Raw genomic sequence first — 20,664 nt, 5'->3', positions numbered from 1 at the left:
AGTTCTTTTAATAGCTCATGTGATAAACATATATATGTATATAAATAGACATGAATATAAATATTACATTATAATGTAATATAAAATTATGTCATATACATATCGTTTATTTGCACAACAACGTAAATGGAAAAAAATTTTTCCAGTTTAAATGTTTAAAAATTTTTTAAATCTCAATTTGTTTCCTTAAAATTTCATAATATTATATTATTTTTAAATACAACTTTGATATAACGATTTGATTTACTACTGATTGCAGAACAATAAAAATGTTATTATCTCTGCATTCATGTTGAGTTTTCATCAAAATATTTTTTTTGCAGGCAATTCAGAAAAGAAAATTTCTAAGTTATGTCATTGTTGTAAAAATCAAAGATATATCCAGCTTAATATTTATGTACATAATTGTATGATTTAGTATGTATTGTTAAATTACCCTTGTGCAAAGTATTAACTTGTAAGTATTTATTTTTGCAATAATAAGTATTTTTTTTTTCTTAAAGTATAAATAAAATCAAAGAGATAAAATATAAGTGAGATTGACAGAATATAGTAAACAGATCTATTACACACATTTAATTGACATCTACCATGTGAACTCACGATCAAATGATATCTATTAAATAGATTCTGTATTAAATTATGTACTTGTTTTCAGAGTTTTTAATATACATATTAATATAGTTTAAAAATAAAATAAGAAACAATTTGATATAAAGTTTAATGCAAATCAATGTATATCATTTTATTATATAATAACTTTATTTTCTGCTAATATATTCTCACATTTGCACATTTCTGACATTTCTTCCATTTCTTCCATTGAGTGATTTCTACATTCCCGAGAGATTGACATTAAATATTCAAACAGGCAGAAACGATTACTTGAATTAGCTACAACAATCTGTGTATCTTTGTAAGAAAGAGAGAAAAAGAAGCAAAGACCTTTTCACATTTCCTCCGAATCCATCTCGAAGAGATCGTTGTCCTCTAGTAAGCAATCTAAACGTAAAATCTATAATGGTTCGTTCTGGATTCTAGAGCCCTTACAATCTTTCAAGTTGTCAGTCAGGTAGCTGCATTCCTTCATTCCTGCTTGGGAACTCACACATTGAGTTAAAAGTAGAAGATTGGTGCTGTTTCCAAAAATTCAATTCTCGTGAAAGTTTCATTGCGTCAACACGATGAGAAGAAAACTGGTATTCTCAAATCTTCCGTCTATGCAAATATCATGATTTGATATAATAAAAAATATACATACGAGTCGAGTTAAAAATTTTCTCCTTTTTCTTTTTAAATGTCAGTTTGATGCATTAATGTAAATTGCTAGCTCAAAATTTCTTTCGAAAATTAACTTTGACATTGATGCAAATGGTTGCTAGACATGACTCACAATTTCTTTCTGCTAAACATGTGCATATATTTTTTTTTCTCTTCTTTTTTGGCACGTGGAGGTGAATGAACGTGTCGTAAGAACGTTCTGTTATTCTTATTGCGTTCTATTTACTTAGTCGAGAGAAGAAGTATCGATGATGTCTCGCGAACACGAAAACAAGATGAAGCAATAGCTGCCGCGGCACGTGGCTTCACTGGAAATGAGTAATCGAATTCTGCTGCAAACAGAATGACACGATAAAAATCGTTGAAATTCGTGTATTATACTTCTCATGTTTGTGCAAAAAAAAAATGAATGACAGATGAGGAAAGATAATCTTTTTAAACATAATAATCTTGCTTTAATCTTATCAACAGTTGAATTTTAAAATTCTAAAATATAACAATATTTAATCTTCCATGTTAATATGACAGAGAAGACAATTGGAAAACTATGTCGATAAAGAAAGATCAAATAAATTTATAAACGATCCTAATTTGCAGTAATAATATAAACTTGCTTTAAAAGATCCAGATTTTTCAAACATATCTTACCTCTTGATGCATCATGATTCTTCCTGCATAATTGTGCTAATAATTATAAATTAAATTTATTTCTTTAAATTATTAATTTTTTTTTAATTATTATTTATTTATTATGCATATGTGCAAAAATATATTTTAGTCACAATTACCAAGTTGAAGTTATAACAATATCTTAGTGATCTTGAAGTCACCTATCAGTGAGACAATTGTAGACAGAGAGGGAGAAGTGGGCACATTATCTGGCGAGAGAAGATCTGACGTGATAAGCTCACATTGAAATATTTATTTCAATAAAATTATTGCATGAATAACACGATCAAATACGATGACGAAATGAAGTCAAGGGCGCACACGTGTCGGCGATTCCGGACATTGCAAAGTCTTTCATTCATCATTATTTACTATGCTCCATCTACTCAGAGTTTATGAACATATGTATTAGATCTTTTTAAAAGCTGATCCGAACTGGATTTCACGACCTACAATGAAAAAGGATCAGCTTCTTACATCGAGATGCAGTATGTATATTTAAGATGCTTGGCAACAGATAGGAGAAAATTTAAGAAGTAATTTTAGTAAATGATAAGATGAAAATAAAAAGTAACAACTTTGTTATCAAGACTTTACTTTCTAATTATAAATGTTTAAATATTTCTGTTTGAGGCACTTTACGTTAATATTTAAATATTTATAAATAAAAAAAATAAAGCTTTAATTGCAAATATGTTATTTTTGATTTTTGTTATCTCGAATCATTCCTCAAAATTTTTTTCACCTATTGCAAAACACTGTAACATACCTTATTTTCTATTTCAGATTCAATCGCGATATTTCAACATTTGCAATGGAATTTTAACATTTTTAATAGATACTTCAACCGCAGCTATAATTATTAGAAGTAAAAACGAAAGAAATTTTTTCTTATAAATTAATTTTACACAAATAAATAAATAATATTTAATGGAAATATATAAATTTGTTACATCATCTTTCTTTTTTTGTTCCTTTTTTCTCTCTTTTCCACTTTTTTTTCTTGCCTTTTTTTAAATGTCTATTATGTTTATTAAACTTATTAAATTTGTCAGACATATTTCTAAATGTATGTGTGTGTGTATTTGTGTGTGATTCCATAAGTAACTAGAATTTGTCACCTAATAACGGAGATAATCGAGTAATCATAACACTTATAATGTATGACCAATAATACCACGTTCTTCTCTATAGCTATTTTTTCTGTTTATATCTATTAATATACATATATAACTATTTTTCATTAATTTTTAAGTTTTTATTAACAATTAATTGGTTAATTTCTGTGTTATAGCAAGTTACATTGTACACTTTATTTGTCATTAAAACCTTTTTGTTGTTTTTGTTGTTTTTGTCACAATTGATAATGTACGTTGTACGTAATACGATGGATTTATTGTTGCATGAGAGTTTTCAAAATAGCACGATAATCATCGTTACAACAACAATTAGCGATCAATCGATGCTCCCTGCAACTGTTGGCGTGCAGAAATCGACAGTCTGCTAATCTACATTGATAAGGTAAATCATGAGAATCGGAACAGCAACAGGCGTCGTGCAACAGTTTTTCTCCACAATAAGGATAAATCGAACTGTCACATAGAGGGCATCTGTAACAAAAATAGATTAGAAAATTAAAATTAAAATGTGCATTTTTGTTTAATTTTTACCTTAATTTACACACACACACATTTATAGGGGAAAAGTTGGGTAAATTGGACTGTGTTTTAAATAGAACCCTTTTCATTTAAATTAATACGGTTAAGCAGATTTGCTTGTCATTTATAATAAAGTAACATTTATAGTTATAGTAAGTACATAATGATGAGGAATCATTTTACTAATATAATTGCAAAATTATAATTGTAAAATTAAATTTGGGAGAAGAAATTGTTTAATAATGAAGAAAAATGTTTCAGTTGTATTGCGTTTAAGACTTTTAGAAATATAATTGTGTATGAACCAAATTAATATACATGTATATGCTTATAAAATTGCACAATTATTCCTAAATTATAATGTAGAAATATTGCAACATGAAATATTATACAGCATAGTAACATTTTAAATAAAGAATCAAACGGTTTTTGAAATAATTGTAAAACATTTATTTCAAATTATATTTGCTTACATTGTAACAAGTATCACTTAGAAATTTTATTTTGATAACACTGGTATGATATTTTAGTCCAATTACTGCAAAATTTGATGCCATTATTGTGCAATAATTTATCTATTAAAATATTGTTAAATACCTAATATTATTAAAATAATATTATTAAAACGTATGCACTTTTAATTTGTGTTAACTTATCAAGTATCGTTAAATCATATGATGCAAAATATGTCATCTTGTAAGAGTAGATATAAAAACTTTATAAACTTGCTTTTGTGGTCTGTATCCTGGCGATAAGAAAGGATAATTTCCTTGGAACTGTCGTATATTCTCTGTCATATCTGGCGAAGGTGTTAGTGGCGCGTTCATCATATCTGTTGCCCCTAACGCATGATTGCCTGTTAGTGTCTCAGGTTCATCTGAAAAACATTCATAAAGGAATGTTCGTTAAGTAATAAAAATACTTTTTTTTTAATTCGCACTTGTATGCATTAAATTTTTTTAAAGACGTTTTTGCATATAAAAATAACTACAATTATCTACATCAAACTTGTCAAAATTTTTGTGCCAGACACAGAATTGAAAACAATTATATTGAATTATCAAATTTTATTCACAATTATGTTGAATTGCTAGCTCATCTTGTTGATTTGTTTTTGGCTCTTATAGAATTTTGTGCGAAAATATTTTATTAAGAACCAAAATTAAAATGATATGATCAGACACAATTCTTTAGACTACTTATCGCAATATTAAATAATGTATTGAACACCGAATATCTCGAATAATGCAATTTACTTTATTCAAGCAGCATTCAAGTTGATTGCTAAAAACAATTTGCAGCGTCATGTTTTATTGAAGAGATAATTAAACTATTTCGTAGTCACACACATTTAACGCAAGTATTTTTTTTTCTATACTCTTAATGTATTCCTTTTGCTATTATTTTACTATCATTTTACTATCACTTGTTACGTAATTTTATTAAAATCTTTTTCTACATTTAAATTAAAATTACTTTTATCATTTTAATAAACAAAGCTGCTTTACTTTTTAATATTCTTGTACATAATATAAATGGAATATGATATTATTATCATCAATAATAATAGATGAGTGCAAATTCTTAGCCCTTTTTGAATTTACTTTTGTTATACTATGAATAATGATTACTCTTGTTACTGTACATAATTCAGATGTAATCAAGTTTTTATTATAGAGCTCTTAACATTATCTTACCAATAAAATAAATATGTCAAAAATGGCTAAAACTTTTGCACTAACTCAATATTGTAACACTTTTTAAAATTACACAATAAATATTATCAACAATTTTGCAATAAAAATTATTCCAATACGAAATCATTTCAAAACAAATTATTATTTACGTACAAATGCGTTTTAATTAACAGATTTCCTCTTAATAACGTATAAAAAAAATATTTGTTTGCTTTGATGTACAATTAAATAATTATTAATTAAATTAACTCACTCGATACACTAAATGCACAACAGTGCAACAGGACACCGAGAAAAATAAATAATGACATTTTCTCGTAAAAATTTGAACGAGATTAAAGACGTTTCCACTCGCACTTGCAGCTCCCGACACGATTGAAAGTTTTCAGACAAATGAGATCGTTGGCGGTCCTTGCTCTTCGATTTCTTTCGTAAACCTACACAACTTTTAGCTGGACCTCGCCTTCCTTGTAGAACGCGGTCGTCGTACCCGTTACTCGTAACTGGTTGATGATCATCTTTCTCTTCTTATATACCGGTCAATCAAAAAAAGAAAGAAACGATGTAGATGCTGATAGAAAATAACAGCTTGACGAATAATTGTTAATCGTCATAAGACATGTACTGCAGTAGGCACATTGTGCAAATATTGTACAGTAATGGCATTATAAATTGACGAAAATGTCGCAATAATTACACTAAGATGATACGTCATAATGCAGCAGTTTTGTTGAAATAAAATTTCTAAATAATATTTCGTCAAAAATTAGACAAATTCAAATTTGAAATATAAGTATATTTTGCAATTATTTAAAAAATCAATTGATTTTTTACTTAAAATTTTGCCATAATGAGTGTCACGTGTAATATTTTATATTGCAATATTTTTGCATTATAATTTAGAAATAATTGTGCATTTTGTAAGCATTTTGATGGATGAATTAATTATATTTGTAAAAGTTTTATACATAGTGTATATATATATATTTTTCTCAATTATTGGACAAATTTCTTACATATTTAATTGTTTAAATATGCCACTAAGATGATTTGTTATATTAATACTGTTTTGCCAAAATATTATTTCAAAATTGATTGAACAAACAAAATTATCAAAATACTTTGTAAAAAGTCAATATTTCTACATCTATTTCTGTATGTACATCTACGTATTTGAGACTATAATTTTTATGTAAAAATATTTTAATAAATATTGTTTTAATAGAAGAGACAATTTTTCAAAAGTAAGAGGTCGAAGAAAAAGAAAATTCTCATCAAATATTCTGCTTTGCGATTATAAAATATAGATTTATATTCTTCCTGCAATTAAATATTTTTAAATTTTATTATAATAGCAAAATTAATTAAATTTAAATTATATTACTATAATTATATATACATGCATTGTTATACATTATTAAATATAAAATTTTGTACAACATAAAAAATATAAAAAAATAATTTTAACTAAAAATGATAATCTTTAAAAAATGCCAATTTACGCTCTTTTTGCAATGACTATTTAAAGTTTACTATTAATTTGCTGTGTGAGATGACAGGCGAAAAAGTGTTCTATTCAACACACTCTGTATTAAATTTAAATTTATTTAGAATTGGAACGTATACTTTGAATTGTGAAATGTAGGTCAAAACGTGGTTGATTAATTAGAAAGTCGAGAGAATTATTTTGTTTAGATATACTTAACCGTTCTTATAGCTTTATGACGAAGAAAAAAAATTCCACAATGATAATTGAACATGCTAGAGCGAACATAAACACAGAGCACACGGTTATGTGCCGTTTACGCGTCCACATAAATTTAAAATAATTAAAGACTAAACATTGATCAAAATTAAGATTTTTTCCAATGCGAAAGAATTGTTAATATTACATTTTCCACGATCTTATAAGGCACAAAATTGTTTTCTAATTTTATGCTATTACGAATGTTTTTCTAAAATAAGTAATTTGCAAAAACATAAAATATACATTATACTTGTTGAAACTTAACTTTCCATTATTTGATTTTTTTAAGATTACAAATTAGTATTTTTACTCGTTAACGATCGAAACTTCTTCATAAAATTGTTATTCAAGGGAATTTAAGTTAAACTATAAGTATTTCTTATTTGTCGCGAATATAATAAATGTCGTAATAGCAATTAAATCTCAGACAATAGATCGCGTGCCACTAACGATCTTGTCTCACGTATACCATATTCAACATTGCATTAAATCTTCCTTACTAGGCGATATGTTACGCAATGTATTTCATGAGAGAGATACACCTGTTTCAGATTTGTACGTGAGATAATTTTTTGTTTACAGAAACTATTAGTCAACTTAATGATAACGGCTTACAATTAAAATTCTGAAGATTTGCGCAAAATATATTTACAAACTTTATTTGTACACAATTCATTACATCACAATCGGTATTTGTTCTATAAATAATGTGTTTTGGAAAATTATATTTAAAAATTGATGATGTCACTTTACTTGCTTTCTAATTTTGTTCGCTTTACATATTTATAATGATGGAATTTTATCTTATTTACTTTCTTAATTCAAGTCTGGAATCGAAATTATTCTTATCAACTCAGATGGCAAACAGATTCAGAGACAATTAAAAAAGAATTCACACTTGTGTCTTCGATTCAGAGTTTATTTTAAAATGCAAAAAAAATTTGTAATAATTTTCTTCTTTCATCTGAAAATGAATTCTGAATTGATGATATAAGCCTGAATTCTTTCTGAACTCTTTGTACTATCTAGGAAATTACGAAGAATTGCCAATTTTTTTCGGTCGACGTAAAAACAATTTATTAAAATAATTAATAGTATACACAATTTTTGGTACTGTGAGCTTTAGGCCAACAACAGAGGTAACCTGAGAATCGTTAGGATTATCACCAACTTCGTGAAGTCCATACTGGCCCGCGATTCTACACCACTCGCCAAGTATTTCCCTACAAAAGAAATTTTATTAATTTACTACACTATAATAATGTAATCATTAAATGATAATATAAAATAATATTTTTAAATAGTGGCAATTGTATAGACATAGACAGAACTGTTTCAAATATTTTTCGCTGTTTGTGCTTATGAAAAAAAATCTGACAAATTATTTGTTTAAAAAAAATTATAAAATAGATAGAATAATTTTTTACGATTGATGAAAATGTTCTTTAATATATAATTAACGATAAAAATAATTGTACAATTGATATCAGAATGTCAAAGAGAAGAGAGAGGGAGAAGACATAGAGTCTCCCTTTCACAATATGATCACCATTCGATTTCAATTCAAAAGTTGACACCGCGCGATAAATGATTTGTAATTCGTGCATATCTGCGGATCAAATGATTCCAGAGTGTATCTTTGCGTTTGCGTATCGACAACTTCGGGATTGTAAACGATATGTTGCTATGATATAGTAGCATTAAATTATAATGAAGCTAGAAAGTGATACTTTGCAGTACTTAAAAAAAAATTGCGCTTCCAATTTTGATCGCGAGACTAACCGAGATAAAATGCCTTTCTTGTAATGACGCTGAAGTTAACGGCTAGATCCGAAATGCTAGGGGTAAATAGCGGTGTGGGACCTCCAGATAATAAAATGTATATAACGACGTATTTAAGTTAAAAAAAGAATAAGTCTATCATTTGTAATAAAAAAAAGTTATGTAAGTTATAATTTAACTTAAGTTATGTAATTTTTTTTATTTTGTAAAAGACATCACGTTTATAAAAGACGTCATACTCGTCAAACTCAGTACGTAATAAGAAATTTTGTCTATATAAGATACCATGTCTGTAAGAGACGCCATGTCCATAAAAGACACCATGTTTGTAAAAGACATCACGTCTACGAGAGACGTCATACTCATCAAAAGGAGTATGTAATCAAAAACTTTGTCTATAAAAGACATCATGTCTATAAGAGACACCATGTCTGTAAGAGACACCATGTCTGTAAGAGACACCATGTCTGTAAGAGACACTATGTCTGTAAGGCTCATTGAGTCTATTAAAGACATCATGTCTATAGGAGACATCGTGTTTATAAAAGACATTATGTTCACAAGAAACATTGTGTCCGCAAAGGACATCATGTCTGCTAAAGACACACATGATGTACCAAATCCGACCGTGATATCTCCCCGTGGTGCACATCAGCACCTTAGCTTTTCTTATAGGCATTATTATATAGATCACTGAATAATTTCATAATATGAATGATCTTTTATAATCGTTTTTGCCTAATCGTTTTGATAACGTTTTAACGAACACTCGCAGGTGCACGCAATAAAACGTGTATCGTATCTCTTAAACTCATATTTTGCAATATAATCGCTGCAAGTAAACAAGTACATACAACCGTTACCATGTAGCTTTAATAATCGTATAATTTACGACAAGAAAGAGCATAAATACTCTATACGTATGATTTACGGTCAAACTCTTTGACGTTCCGTAGGAAAGTTTCAGTGCTTACAGACGGAGGCCAAGTACGAGTGGCAGCAGCATTCTCGCAATCTCGTGTATTCCGCGCAGTCTCCAGCGTGCACCTTGCATTCCTCTGGTCCCATGTGACAAGTGTGCTCGACGAAGAGCAACACTTCTGAAACAATAGACAGAAAATTATATTTTTGAACAAGCAGTTTTCTTTTAATTTATTTATTTTCTTTTGATTTTAATATTTCGACACTTGTCACTTTCTAAGAATAATGACTAACGTTTATAATTTTTATTCTCTACGAGATATCTATTTATTATATATTTGTTTATAATTATATATACTCGTATATTACCTATAACTAGAAACTTTTTGAAAGTTTTCATTAATTATTATATGATTTTAGTGTTATAAATGCCATTATTCTTTGGAGTTAATATGGGAGTTATTGTAAATAATTGATTAATAGCACTATTAGCACTTGAATAGGCAATTGTAGTAGGAAATTACGAGACGTCACGAAGGCATTGTGTCGTTAAAGCATAATTTAAAGCACAAACATAATTTTACGTGCATCTCGGGTGAAGGAAGAGAGAAAGAGGGTGGGGGGGGTCATACGATGCAAATCTCCGTGCTGGAGCGTCAAATGTAGATAATTTATTGCGATAATAAACCGATTTCATAAGTCGATAATTAATTCACACAATCAACCTTTGAGATATTCAAAGGTTTTCGGCACGTTATCAATTCCGGAAGGAATAATACGAGCGACTCGTGTGTTTTTAATTCCGATTCTGCAAAATATTTTGCACAGGTGCGAGATACGGATCGATCAAGGTTCATCTTGAGCAAAGTTTTGACACAATCGCAACTTTAATCGATCGCGAGCGATTAGAAATGAGCGCAAACCGAATGGGTGGGTGATTCACTGGCGCGATTGAGAGGTGATTCGAGTTTTAGGTATTCCACGTGCGCAGTTGCTGCGTGCAGCAATGCAACTTCGTGCACCACCTAGAAAATTTTCACGAGCATTCGGGACGCAACGGCAACGAATTCAACGTCTTAAATAAAGAAAGTTCAAATAATTTACAAATAATTTCCTCGAAATACCGTTAATTCTACTATTTTTGTATCTTTATATTAGTTCTTTTTAAATGCGAATAGAATTCTGTGAAAGTTTTGGGAAACTTTGGACATAAAAATGATTAAAGCAATTTAGGTTTCTTTATGTATCTCCATGTTAATACATTGAGAAAAAAAATTTGTTCAAAAACTAAAATATTTAGTTTGATGTTCAATTAAATGTTGAGTTAGTTTAGTTCATTTTTTATTAAAAAAAAATGGAATAGTTGACATAAATAAATTATATCTTATTTGTGCAACTAAATAATTTGAATCAACCCAATGTTTAGTTAATCGCATCGGATTAAATATTGTAGTTTTTCAAACAATTTTTTTTCTCAATATACATATTTAATATAATTAAATATTTAATATAATTAAAAAACTTTAAAATATCAAAAAAATATTTGGAACAATGTATATTTCTCGTTTTCTTCTGAGAAGTATATAATTATAAAGGACGCTCGAGCTTGCATAAACGTGTTAATAATATTATTTAATATTTGCGTTAAAGTAAATACATTTGCTACCAGAAATCGTTGCATGAACAGCGCGTTATACCATACTAATTAGAAATTCGAGCAAAGGTCGATGAACGATAGTCTTGTGAGGAGTTCGAGAAGCGCGCGGAATGCTCAAGCAAGTAGCTCAATGATTCGCGCGAGTGAATCACTCGTTAGATCTTACACACGCGCGCGAAAGACAAGGATAACTCATTAAGACGAACAATGATTTCCTGAACAGGTGACTGCCCTTTCGTTTAGCAGAAAGAAATGAAACTCTTTTTCATACAAAAAGATAATTACCGTTAAATTGATAAACGATAATTATTATAGATAATATTCAGTTGTTAAAATAACTTACGATAAATTGCGATTTATAATGGTTGACAATTTTGATTTGAGAATCGATAATTAATTAATTCTCGCATTCTCTTCTTTGCTTTTAATCTTTAATCTTTTTAATATTTTTTAGGTGCAATCAACTCTGCCAATAAGCTTTATTAATTATGGAATAGATTTTATTAATTCAATTAAATAGTCGAAATATAATGTAAAAAGTATTTTGCTTTAATAAAGTATTTAAAAAAAACGATTTTGCTAAAATATTTAAAAATTTAGTTAGATACAGAGCTGAAAATAATTTTGTTAAATATTTTGTTAAACAAAATAATTATATAGAATACTCAAGCTGGTTGCTAAAATGTCAACATTTTTTACAGGATTGCTCATCATGTTTGGACATTCTTCATCATTACTTGAATCATTAAAATTATGTTCAGATCTGTATTTAGCATAAATAATAAATTTTTAGATATTTCAACAAAATTTTAGTTTCTTTCGTTTGAACTATGTACATAAAATGTTGTAACCAAGATGATCCTTCACCTTTACACACAATTTATCAATTTAGCCAATTTCTTCAAGTTTCTTTATCCTGACGCGCGTAACATCCCACCCAGATAGAAATTATATTAATATCAAAATCATTTATTTGATACTTATTAACATCCATAATGATGTTACAAAGGTAAAAATTATTGACTTAAAAGTGACAAAGTCATAATGATATCAGTATGATGTTTCTTATGTTCTACCTGGATAAAAACTAAAAATTCATTTATTTATTGTATGTTTACCGATAGCTTAATAATTTTAAATTAGATAAATTTTTTAATTAATATAATTTTGTTTTATATGATGAAATATTAAAATTAATCATATATTATATTATTTAAAATTTGAATAAAATTTAGGAAATTAAGATAGCAAATTAGGATTAGATGCTCTATTATATTAATTAAAATAAAGTAAATTAGAGATTAAGAATAGTTTTATTGGAAATTTAAATAATTTGGCAGTATTTTAAATAGAGGAATTTGTTAACTAATTGATATTCCACGTTAAGAGATACCTGGTGAAATAAATTTTATATATTATTGTTTAAAAATTATTTTAATAGAATGAATAATTGATAAATTAAAAATAAATTATAATTCAAATTAAAAGATAGAGTTATTAGAGATTAGAGAGTTATTAAGAAATGTAACTCTTACATCTCATCGCATTGGTTGCATCTGAGCAAGGCAAATAATTTTTAAGCTTTCGGAACTTTCTGAAGGCGTCCTGTCGCGTGCTCTTCGAGAAGGAGGAGGAGGAGGTGGAGAGGAGTTCCATAATGTCGCATTTCGTCCGATCCCACGGTTATCCCACGTGTATTAACACGCTATACGAGCTGTAACGGCACGTAGTGCATCGACTAAAAATAATTGCGATTACGTCGCGCGTTGGCATTGTGCAAATCGCGAAAGACGCGAAATTACGCCGATCCGCGCGCTCACTATCATTGCCGTTGCTCTAAATTTCCGTGAAGCGTGCGGTTGCACAACGCGCTCGCTCGCCACGGCCGATATCGTTCACGCACGAATTCGCCGGCCGCGGCCACGGGGACCGCGTGGTTTTTCATACGACTTCTCTCGCTGCGTGAATAAACGAAGGACGAGAGCGGAAAACACACAACTTCCGTCGTCGCGGCGTCGCCGATTTCGATCGGCTCGTTGTTGCCGAGATAAATCGCGTGACGCTTCGTTGGCCTGTCGTAAAGCGAACTATAATACACGGGCTTGCAACAATTGTATATCTAGGCCGATAGATATTAAATCATCCCCGCTCGAATACCTACCGTTGAAGCTGCCGTCGCAGCAACAATGATCGTTGATAACACTGCCATTTTTGCAGTAAGTCAGCTCGGAGTAGGTGCAAGTCTTACATCCCGGAATGGATCCTGCAAACGACAGAGAGATGCGATCAGGGCGAATAATCGAGACGGAATCGAACGAGAATGCGCGGTTCGGAATCGTGGTAATGAAAAATTGCCACTTACAAAAAGATACCGTCTTATCGTTAATATCTGTCATCCTCGTCACAGGACGAGCAAAATGACGGGAGGCTATTTCTCAGGCATAAGAATGAAACTGAGCTCGCGACCGCTTATTAATTAAGGATTATAATATTTCATTAACCTCGATACCTCGCCGGCGGCGGCTGCGATTAAAATACATGACAATCGCGTCGAATCCGCGCTCACCTGTGATTCACGTTAATTAACGTCTCGAGGCTCCTTGCGTAATCCTTTATGAAATCGTGTCGCGGACATAGCGAGTTACCTGCCCGCGACGATAGCGATGCACGGTCGTATCGACATCGATCGCGAATGCATTGTGCAAGTTTCGCCTTCGCGAGATCGAATCAAAAGCCAGATCGTGCTGAATCCACAATCGCGATAAGCGACCGCGTATTCTTTCTATTTATAATATTTCATCAGGCTCGTTGATATCGAATCGTAACAATGAAAGAGAATAATTGCATACAATGACTGAGAATTTCTAATTGCCGCCAACGCGATTATACGCGGTAATCGTCGTAATCGCTTTTTTTTTGCCACGTAAATAATAATTGTAAATTCAAAATTGTTTAAAAACGTTCTAAATTCACACGTGATACGTATGCACGGATGAGCAACAGGTGCATGATGATCCTCCCAACGTTTCTCCGCGCTTCCACGACTGAAGGATTGTATTACAGAAATTAGGACTGCGCGACCGACAATTCCTAATTCACGCGAGTGATATTAGGATGTAATCATCGACTTCCTTGGTCATTTGAATTATTGTAATGAGAGCTCAGTGGCCACAGGTTGTTACGATGCAAGCGGCATCGTCAGGTGCCTCGATGTGATGTGAAACGCACAATAGAGCGCATTTGTACGCGCGGAATTATTTGCACTGACAATGTGCCGTGAAAAAACATGAATTCCGGTAAGAAATACTGCGGCTGAAGGACGGAAAATTGAATTTTTACATGTTAACAATAGAAAGGGTATTTTTAACTTGTTGACGATGACAGTCCAGTTTACGGTAATTAGTGATAATTTTGAAATACATAACAGAGCATACATAATTTTCTGTCTAAATAACAATTATCGAACGTTACGTAGTACAGCAATTTAAAGAGATGACTTGTTGACGAGTTGGTATTAAATTTATCGATAAGACTCTAACTTTTGTGTGTTAATATGAATAAAATTTATATTGTAAAAGTAATTAAAAACCAGGAAACAATAATTTCTTTTTAAATTAAAATATCTAAAAAATTCAGCTAGATACAGATTTGAAAATAATGTTTGAAAGACTATTAAAATAATTATGTAGGATGCTTGAGACAGTTGCTAGAATAGTAAAATTGTTTGCAGCATTGCTCGTCGTGCTTTAGCGTCCTACATAATTATTTTCTGATCTGTATCAGGATAAATTTTTAGATACTTCAGCAAAATTGTTCTTTCCGCGCAGATGAATTATTACGCAATGTAATCTTTTACTAATTAAAAGAATATAAATTTTTTACGGTACACATGCAGTTTATACATGAAGTTAAATTATAAAAAAAAATTTTTTTAACTAAAATAACGAATACTATTATATTGTGATTTAAATATAGAAACGGTACGTTTTGTTTTCGGCGAATGTTATCCATGCATATCCCTCTTGTCCATACCAGCTAGGGTATGATTGGCAGAACAAAAATTTTGAAACGTCAATCGTGCGACTCTGGTTAGGTGGATCAAAGCAGCTATTCTTGGCAGTAAGATAAATACATTTCTGTGTACCGTAAGGAAGCTTTATAGACCGGTCGTAGGAGTCGGACAAGAGCGTTAATGCGACGCTTTTAGTAACTGGGCTAGATTGGAAAAAACCTTTTACCAAAAATGCTGACGAAATATACAGATATATCGTAACATTTGGAACCTATTTTAAGTTTCAAGGAATAAATTGATTCTCTCGATAAATTTGCTTTCTTCAATTTATCCGTGACAAGAATATCGAGAGCCAATAGTATCTTTTAATAAACAATGAAAATGATGAATAGCTTCTGTATTAAATTACGATCGTATAAAAGAAATAACAATTAATTTTTTTCATTTTGAGATAATTTAATGAAATTATTACGAGACATTTAATTATTGAACTTTTTAACATCTAAAAAGTTTAGAGAGAGAAAATTGTATCTACTTATAAATTTTACTAAAGAAAATTGTAATTTTAAAAATACATTAGACCACTATAAAATTCTATAAAACATAGCTTACATGTCAAGAAATATTCTATATATAAATTTTAATTTTTATACTTATAATATAAGAAATTCTTTATTTCCTTAGACGCCAAATTCTTCTAAATAAATTTTCAATATGGGATAGCATTATATAGTCAAAACAGAATGTAATACTGAATGATAATATTGAGAAAAGTTTTAAGAAAATTCAATCCTTAATTCTCCCACTTAATTTTATGACGCTTGTAACGTTATTGACAAAAAATAATTCTTACCAGGATATATCTCCAGTTTTTTCGCTTCAGCGAGCGCGTCCTTGCGAAGGATTTCGTGTTCGAGGACATATTCATCATCGGAATGATGGTTCACAACTGTGACTGCCTCGAGATTACCGAGGACCAGGAAAAGCGTTAGGATTCTAATCGCACCGATGTCGATCATGCTAGCGTCACCTGATTTCTCATCTTTGATGAGAATCGTATTCTTCTCAATCACAGTCGATGACTTTTATCTTTTCTCGTGAATGATATATTTTCTGAAAGAATAAAAATTACTAAGTAAAGTTCAATCCGGATCAATTTATCGTGGAAAAATTATTTGATTTTCTTAATTGCCGTATAATTTTTCCAATTTATTTAAACGGATTGAGTAAAACGTTTCTTTACAAGAGAAATCCAAGTAGCCAAGATTTTATCAGTCGGTCTTGAACAGAAAAGAAGAAAAAACTTTATAACTCCAACCCATTCGCATGCACTTATTACATCCCCCATAGCAAAAAACGTCACCTTGATATTGTTGACGCAACAACATCACTGCAACATTATATAGAGGATATTACTTTTGCAACCTGAAATTCTATATCTTACAAGGAAAGATACGGAAATGTCGTTCTCGGATTTTGACGAACCTTTAATACGTTTAAGTATAGATTATAATAAGGGACACGTATTTTTTTATACGTACCCGGTTTTAGAAGGTGAAACATCCCTTTGAAGAAAATCAGTATTTTTCTTTCGAAGCGAATATATAAGAAATCGAAACTATAAGAGATAGAAAAAATGTTGAATGGCTCAAAGAGTATTTTACAATATAACAGTAAAAAATTTTTTTTTAATTTAACGACACTTCTGTACCTTTCTGTGTTAGTATCGAATTTCCAAAATCCGCGAGATACATACTTGGATCTTCCTTTAGTGAATATTCACAAAATGTTTACGATTAATGACAACTGTTAAATATAAGTGTTTCTATTAGCAATAACGGTATCTCGAAGATCATATCCACGCATCGATCTTGAATAGAACAATGCAAAGGCAAGATCAACTACGACTCTGAACTTAACGTGCGCCTATCTTATTGTTTGGAATTTCAGCAGGCCATACAATGAGGAGACTGTCGCAACCGGAAGTGTATGAAAGTAAACGCGACGACATCGTACACACGTGTGACAAGGATTACGCATTGTTTACGCGTTTAAATTTTATTTTGCTAATTAAAACTTTATTCTTATTTTGCATTATGTGTCAGTTATATTTCAATAGTTCGGAAGTTAAGATTTTCATGCTCGACTGACGTCACATTTGAAAGCGAAAGCGTAAAGTTCGACTTGATCGTGCCGAGCAGCGTCACGCTAGCTGCATAATTGATCGTTCCATCTGTTCTCAGTATGCGGGATCGATATTGCGATATCTTTAATACTCAAGAATTCACGCGGAAAGGTACCAGTGAGGCGACAACAGGGAGATGCCTTTGATATCGATCGCCGCGATTCGCCATGTTTTGGGAGAGGGGGATGATTCATCCCCCAGTTAGTCGCGATTTAATTCGGCGTATCCAAAGCTTTCCTTCCTTCAGCTATAAAACCAATCGAATTCGTTCTTGTAAAATTAACCGCAAGGCATATAGTTTGAGACGTAAAAACGTGAGCTAATAAATTTCGAGCGGTTCCACACACAACGATTAAAGCCCATTTTATTCGAATTTAATGGTCTAAACAAACGATTTCATCGCCGCAAAAAAGCGATTATTGCCAGTGTTGTTGTGAATGTGACTATACAGAAATTACTTTCTTTAGTATTAATAGATTCCAGTAGTAAAGAAATGTGAAAATACTCGTTCTTGCATTTCACGTTAATAATTCTCTGTCACTTTTTCTGTTTTTAAAAAGCATTACTCTTTTGCTCTTCTTTAGTCTATCACTTATTATATTAAAATTACGTTTGTTATATATAATAATAACAACTTTATCAAATGCATATTATCAATTTTATCGCATTTTTTAACAAGATTCGAGTTTTATTAAATTAAGACCAATGTAAATGGCAACAACGATACAGTTATTACAAAGTCTAACTAGCAAAAATAAGAAACGTAAAGGAACCATGTGTTACAGAAAATCAGATGTAGCGTAGAAAGCAGCGGCAAATTGGAAAGAAGAGACAAACGAGGAAGATCGAATATCAGGAAGTAATAAATTGAGATACATCACACTGGTGATGAAAGAGAAGACGGTGTCAAATTTTTGTTTAGAGATTTCGAAACAACATTGCTCCATTTTTCTCTTTATTTATAGATTACATCAAGATTTTTAAGTGCATCGTTCATTAAAAATAATTTACTCATTGACACATATTGTAATTACGTACTTGAAATTAAAAAATTAATAAAATAAAAACTGCAAATATTTTGTACGTGAAATCTATGAGTATAAAATATAAGTATTAATTAATTCTAATACTTATATAAATATAAAATTTGTATGCGTACGGAGCAGATTGAACATAAATCAAACATCTCGCAAATAATATTCGTTCTTTTTAGATAAAAAGCAATAAAAACAAAATCGGATTTCTCCATTAAAAAAAAAGTCCGATTGTCGATTGCCACGTTCGCTCCACTTTTGCTACTATTTCTGTTGCTCGTCATGTATATAAACCGGCTTTAAAATTTGAATAAATATCTTGCAACGGAACTGCATAGATAAATACGACATTGATAAAATTAGTTAACATGTAGATTTCATATCTTTTAGTAATATGAATCTACTCAAACTTTATATTAAATTGGCGCGATTTTATCATCGTGCCGCAGTATCAAGCGTTAAACAGTCTGTGTATCTCAAGGATCTTGGTAAAGAGGCGATAATGCTAGAATTCTGCTCGAGTTGCACGCGTCGTGAGTCATGAGTCTGATGACAGCCGGTCATTAATTAGAACCAATTAAGGGCGGCCATCGCGAAACGTGAATGTCTTGCCCTCTCGAACAAGAAGGTGACATCCCGGCGTCTCTTCCTGCCCGATGTTATCGTTTATGAGCAGCGCCGCGGCGCGAGCCTCCTTTATTCCGTCGTACGTGAAATAAAGCGCCGGCAAGTGTTTAAAACGGCGCGAAAGATAATTAAGGGCATTTGACGAAGAACGGAATATGCCTTTTATGCCTTTGTTCGTGGCACTTTAGGAAGTTACGACACGGACTAAACATGGGCATTTTCAAGGGACACTTAAGGAAAACAGGAAGCGATAACTTTTAAAGCGTTAATGATATTTTAGAGATTAGAAAAAGTCAACGAACCATGTGTCCGAGTAGAAATAATAAATTGTAGAGTAAAAAGTTTCTCTCCCTTCTCTCAAATTATTGTGCAAATTGCTCTCGACGTCCTGTAATAACTAAACATTTGGTAATTTTATTAAAGTATGTATTAATTGGAAATATACAAGCATAATTGTCTAAAATAGAATGTGATGATAAAAAAATTTCAAATAATCTAAAAATACTTAATGCCTCTGAAAATTAATATTTTTAATATAAATATTTCGATTAATATTGAATCCTATATAAAAATAGGATAAATCGAGGGATAAATAGATAAATTGATAATGTTTTCAAATTAAAAACTAATTATTAAAATGTATAATATTCTTTGTTTTCAGATTTATTCTTTGCAAATTGCAATCAAAATGCTTGTTGTTGTTTCTGATAAATATTTTATCGTGTTATTAACTCCATTCGCTATATCGTTTCTTCTTTCGAATTTGTTTACATAACAGAGTGATAAATTTGATTTGGATTCGCGTGATTCGAATTCCTATCGTACCATACGATGCGTCAAAACAGCGTCAAACATTATCGCCTTATTTTTCTGCGAACCTACGTACATATATAACTTGGCAAGATTAACTCTCTCACAAACATATAAGCAAATTGCAGTTAAAGGAGTAATCTCTTCGTAAATTCTTACCAGCATTTCACCGTTCTTCGTAATAAAAATTTCAACTGTCTTGCGTTTCACAGAAGCATCACTTCTCAAATCCGTGTCGAAAAACTCGCACGAGCAGATCGATCAACTCTCTGTTTCCAATGGCATTGGAACAAAATAAAGAGTCCACTACGAATGAACAGTAGAGTCACGTAGTTTGCAAGCTGCTTACTTTTTATTACTTCGGATTAACAATCGGAATAACGTGCATGTGATCGATGCGGTTGGACTAGAATAAACATGTATGGCAGGTGCGGGTCGGCGATTAGAATCGCGAAAATCCGCGGTGAATGACAACGACGAGGAAAATCGCGATGGACGGACGAGCGACCGTCGAAGGCTGCGGACCGCGTTCAACTGTGTATCCGAGGGCTGAAAGAATACCAAGCCGCTCCACCACACCACCT

At 31.0% G+C, this 20,664-nt stretch overlaps 2 protein-coding genes across 3 annotated transcripts; both read right to left on the bottom strand.

Annotated features, from left to right (window-relative positions):
• Positions 1-2,183: 2,183 nt before the first annotated feature.
• LOC105198706 lies at positions 2,184-6,034 on the bottom strand. Its single transcript, XM_011165527.3, has 3 exons — positions 5,559-6,034; positions 4,338-4,485; positions 2,184-3,560 (listed from the first exon to the last, which is right to left on the bottom strand). Exons 1-3 carry the CDS (start codon positions 5,614-5,616, stop codon positions 3,344-3,346), a joined length of 423 nt encoding a protein of 140 aa, XP_011163829.2. The 5' UTR covers positions 5,617-6,034; the 3' UTR covers positions 2,184-3,343.
• Positions 6,035-7,684: 1,650 nt separating this feature from the next.
• Positions 7,685-20,664, bottom strand: LOC105198655. Of its 2 annotated transcripts, none has more exons than XM_011165447.3 (5): positions 20,240-20,664; positions 16,278-16,537; positions 13,574-13,675; positions 9,809-9,931; positions 7,685-8,275 (listed from the first exon to the last, which is right to left on the bottom strand). In XM_011165447.3, exons 2-5 carry the CDS (start codon positions 16,441-16,443, stop codon positions 8,175-8,177), a joined length of 492 nt encoding a protein of 163 aa, XP_011163749.1. In that variant the 5' UTR covers positions 16,444-16,537; positions 20,240-20,664; the 3' UTR covers positions 7,685-8,174. The 2 variants fall into 2 exon arrangements, with proteins under 2 accessions (XP_011163749.1, XP_011163748.1); XM_011165446.3 differs by having other exon boundaries at positions 9,809-9,934; positions 20,240-20,657.

The sequence above is a fragment of the Solenopsis invicta genome, chromosome 1 (genome assembly GCF_016802725.1).
Source record: "Solenopsis invicta isolate M01_SB chromosome 1, UNIL_Sinv_3.0, whole genome shotgun sequence".
Lineage (NCBI taxonomy): Eukaryota > Metazoa > Arthropoda > Insecta > Hymenoptera > Formicidae > Solenopsis > Solenopsis invicta.
The sequence above is the reverse complement of the archived record's forward strand: the minus strand, read 5'-3'. Positions and strand labels throughout refer to the sequence as shown.

Bases quoted from the DNA above. Each gene is read 5' to 3' on its own strand.
- LOC105198706 (XM_011165527.3), bottom strand. From the start codon at position 5,616: ATGTCATTATTTATTTTTCTCGGTGTCCTGTTGCACTGTTGTGCATTT. The intron at 4,486-5,558 runs GTGAGTTAATTT...AATGTTTTTCAG, and splicing joins TTGTGCATTTAGTGTATCGA to ATGAACCTGAGACACTAACA. The intron at 3,561-4,337 runs GCAAGTTTATAA...TTTTTGTTACAG, and splicing joins CCAGGATACAGACCACAAAA to ATGCCCTCTATGTGACAGTT.
- LOC105198655 (XM_011165446.3), bottom strand. From the start codon at position 16,443: ATGATCGACATCGGTGCGATTAGAATCCTAACGCTTTTCCTGGTCCTC. The intron at 9,935-13,573 runs GTAGGTATTCGA...CTATTGTTTCAG, and splicing joins CTGCGACGGCAGCTTCAACG to AAGTGTTGCTCTTCGTCGAG. The intron at 8,276-9,808 runs GTAAGCACTGAA...TTTCTTTTGTAG, and splicing joins CTCGTACTTGGCCTCCGTCT to GGAAATACTTGGCGAGTGGT.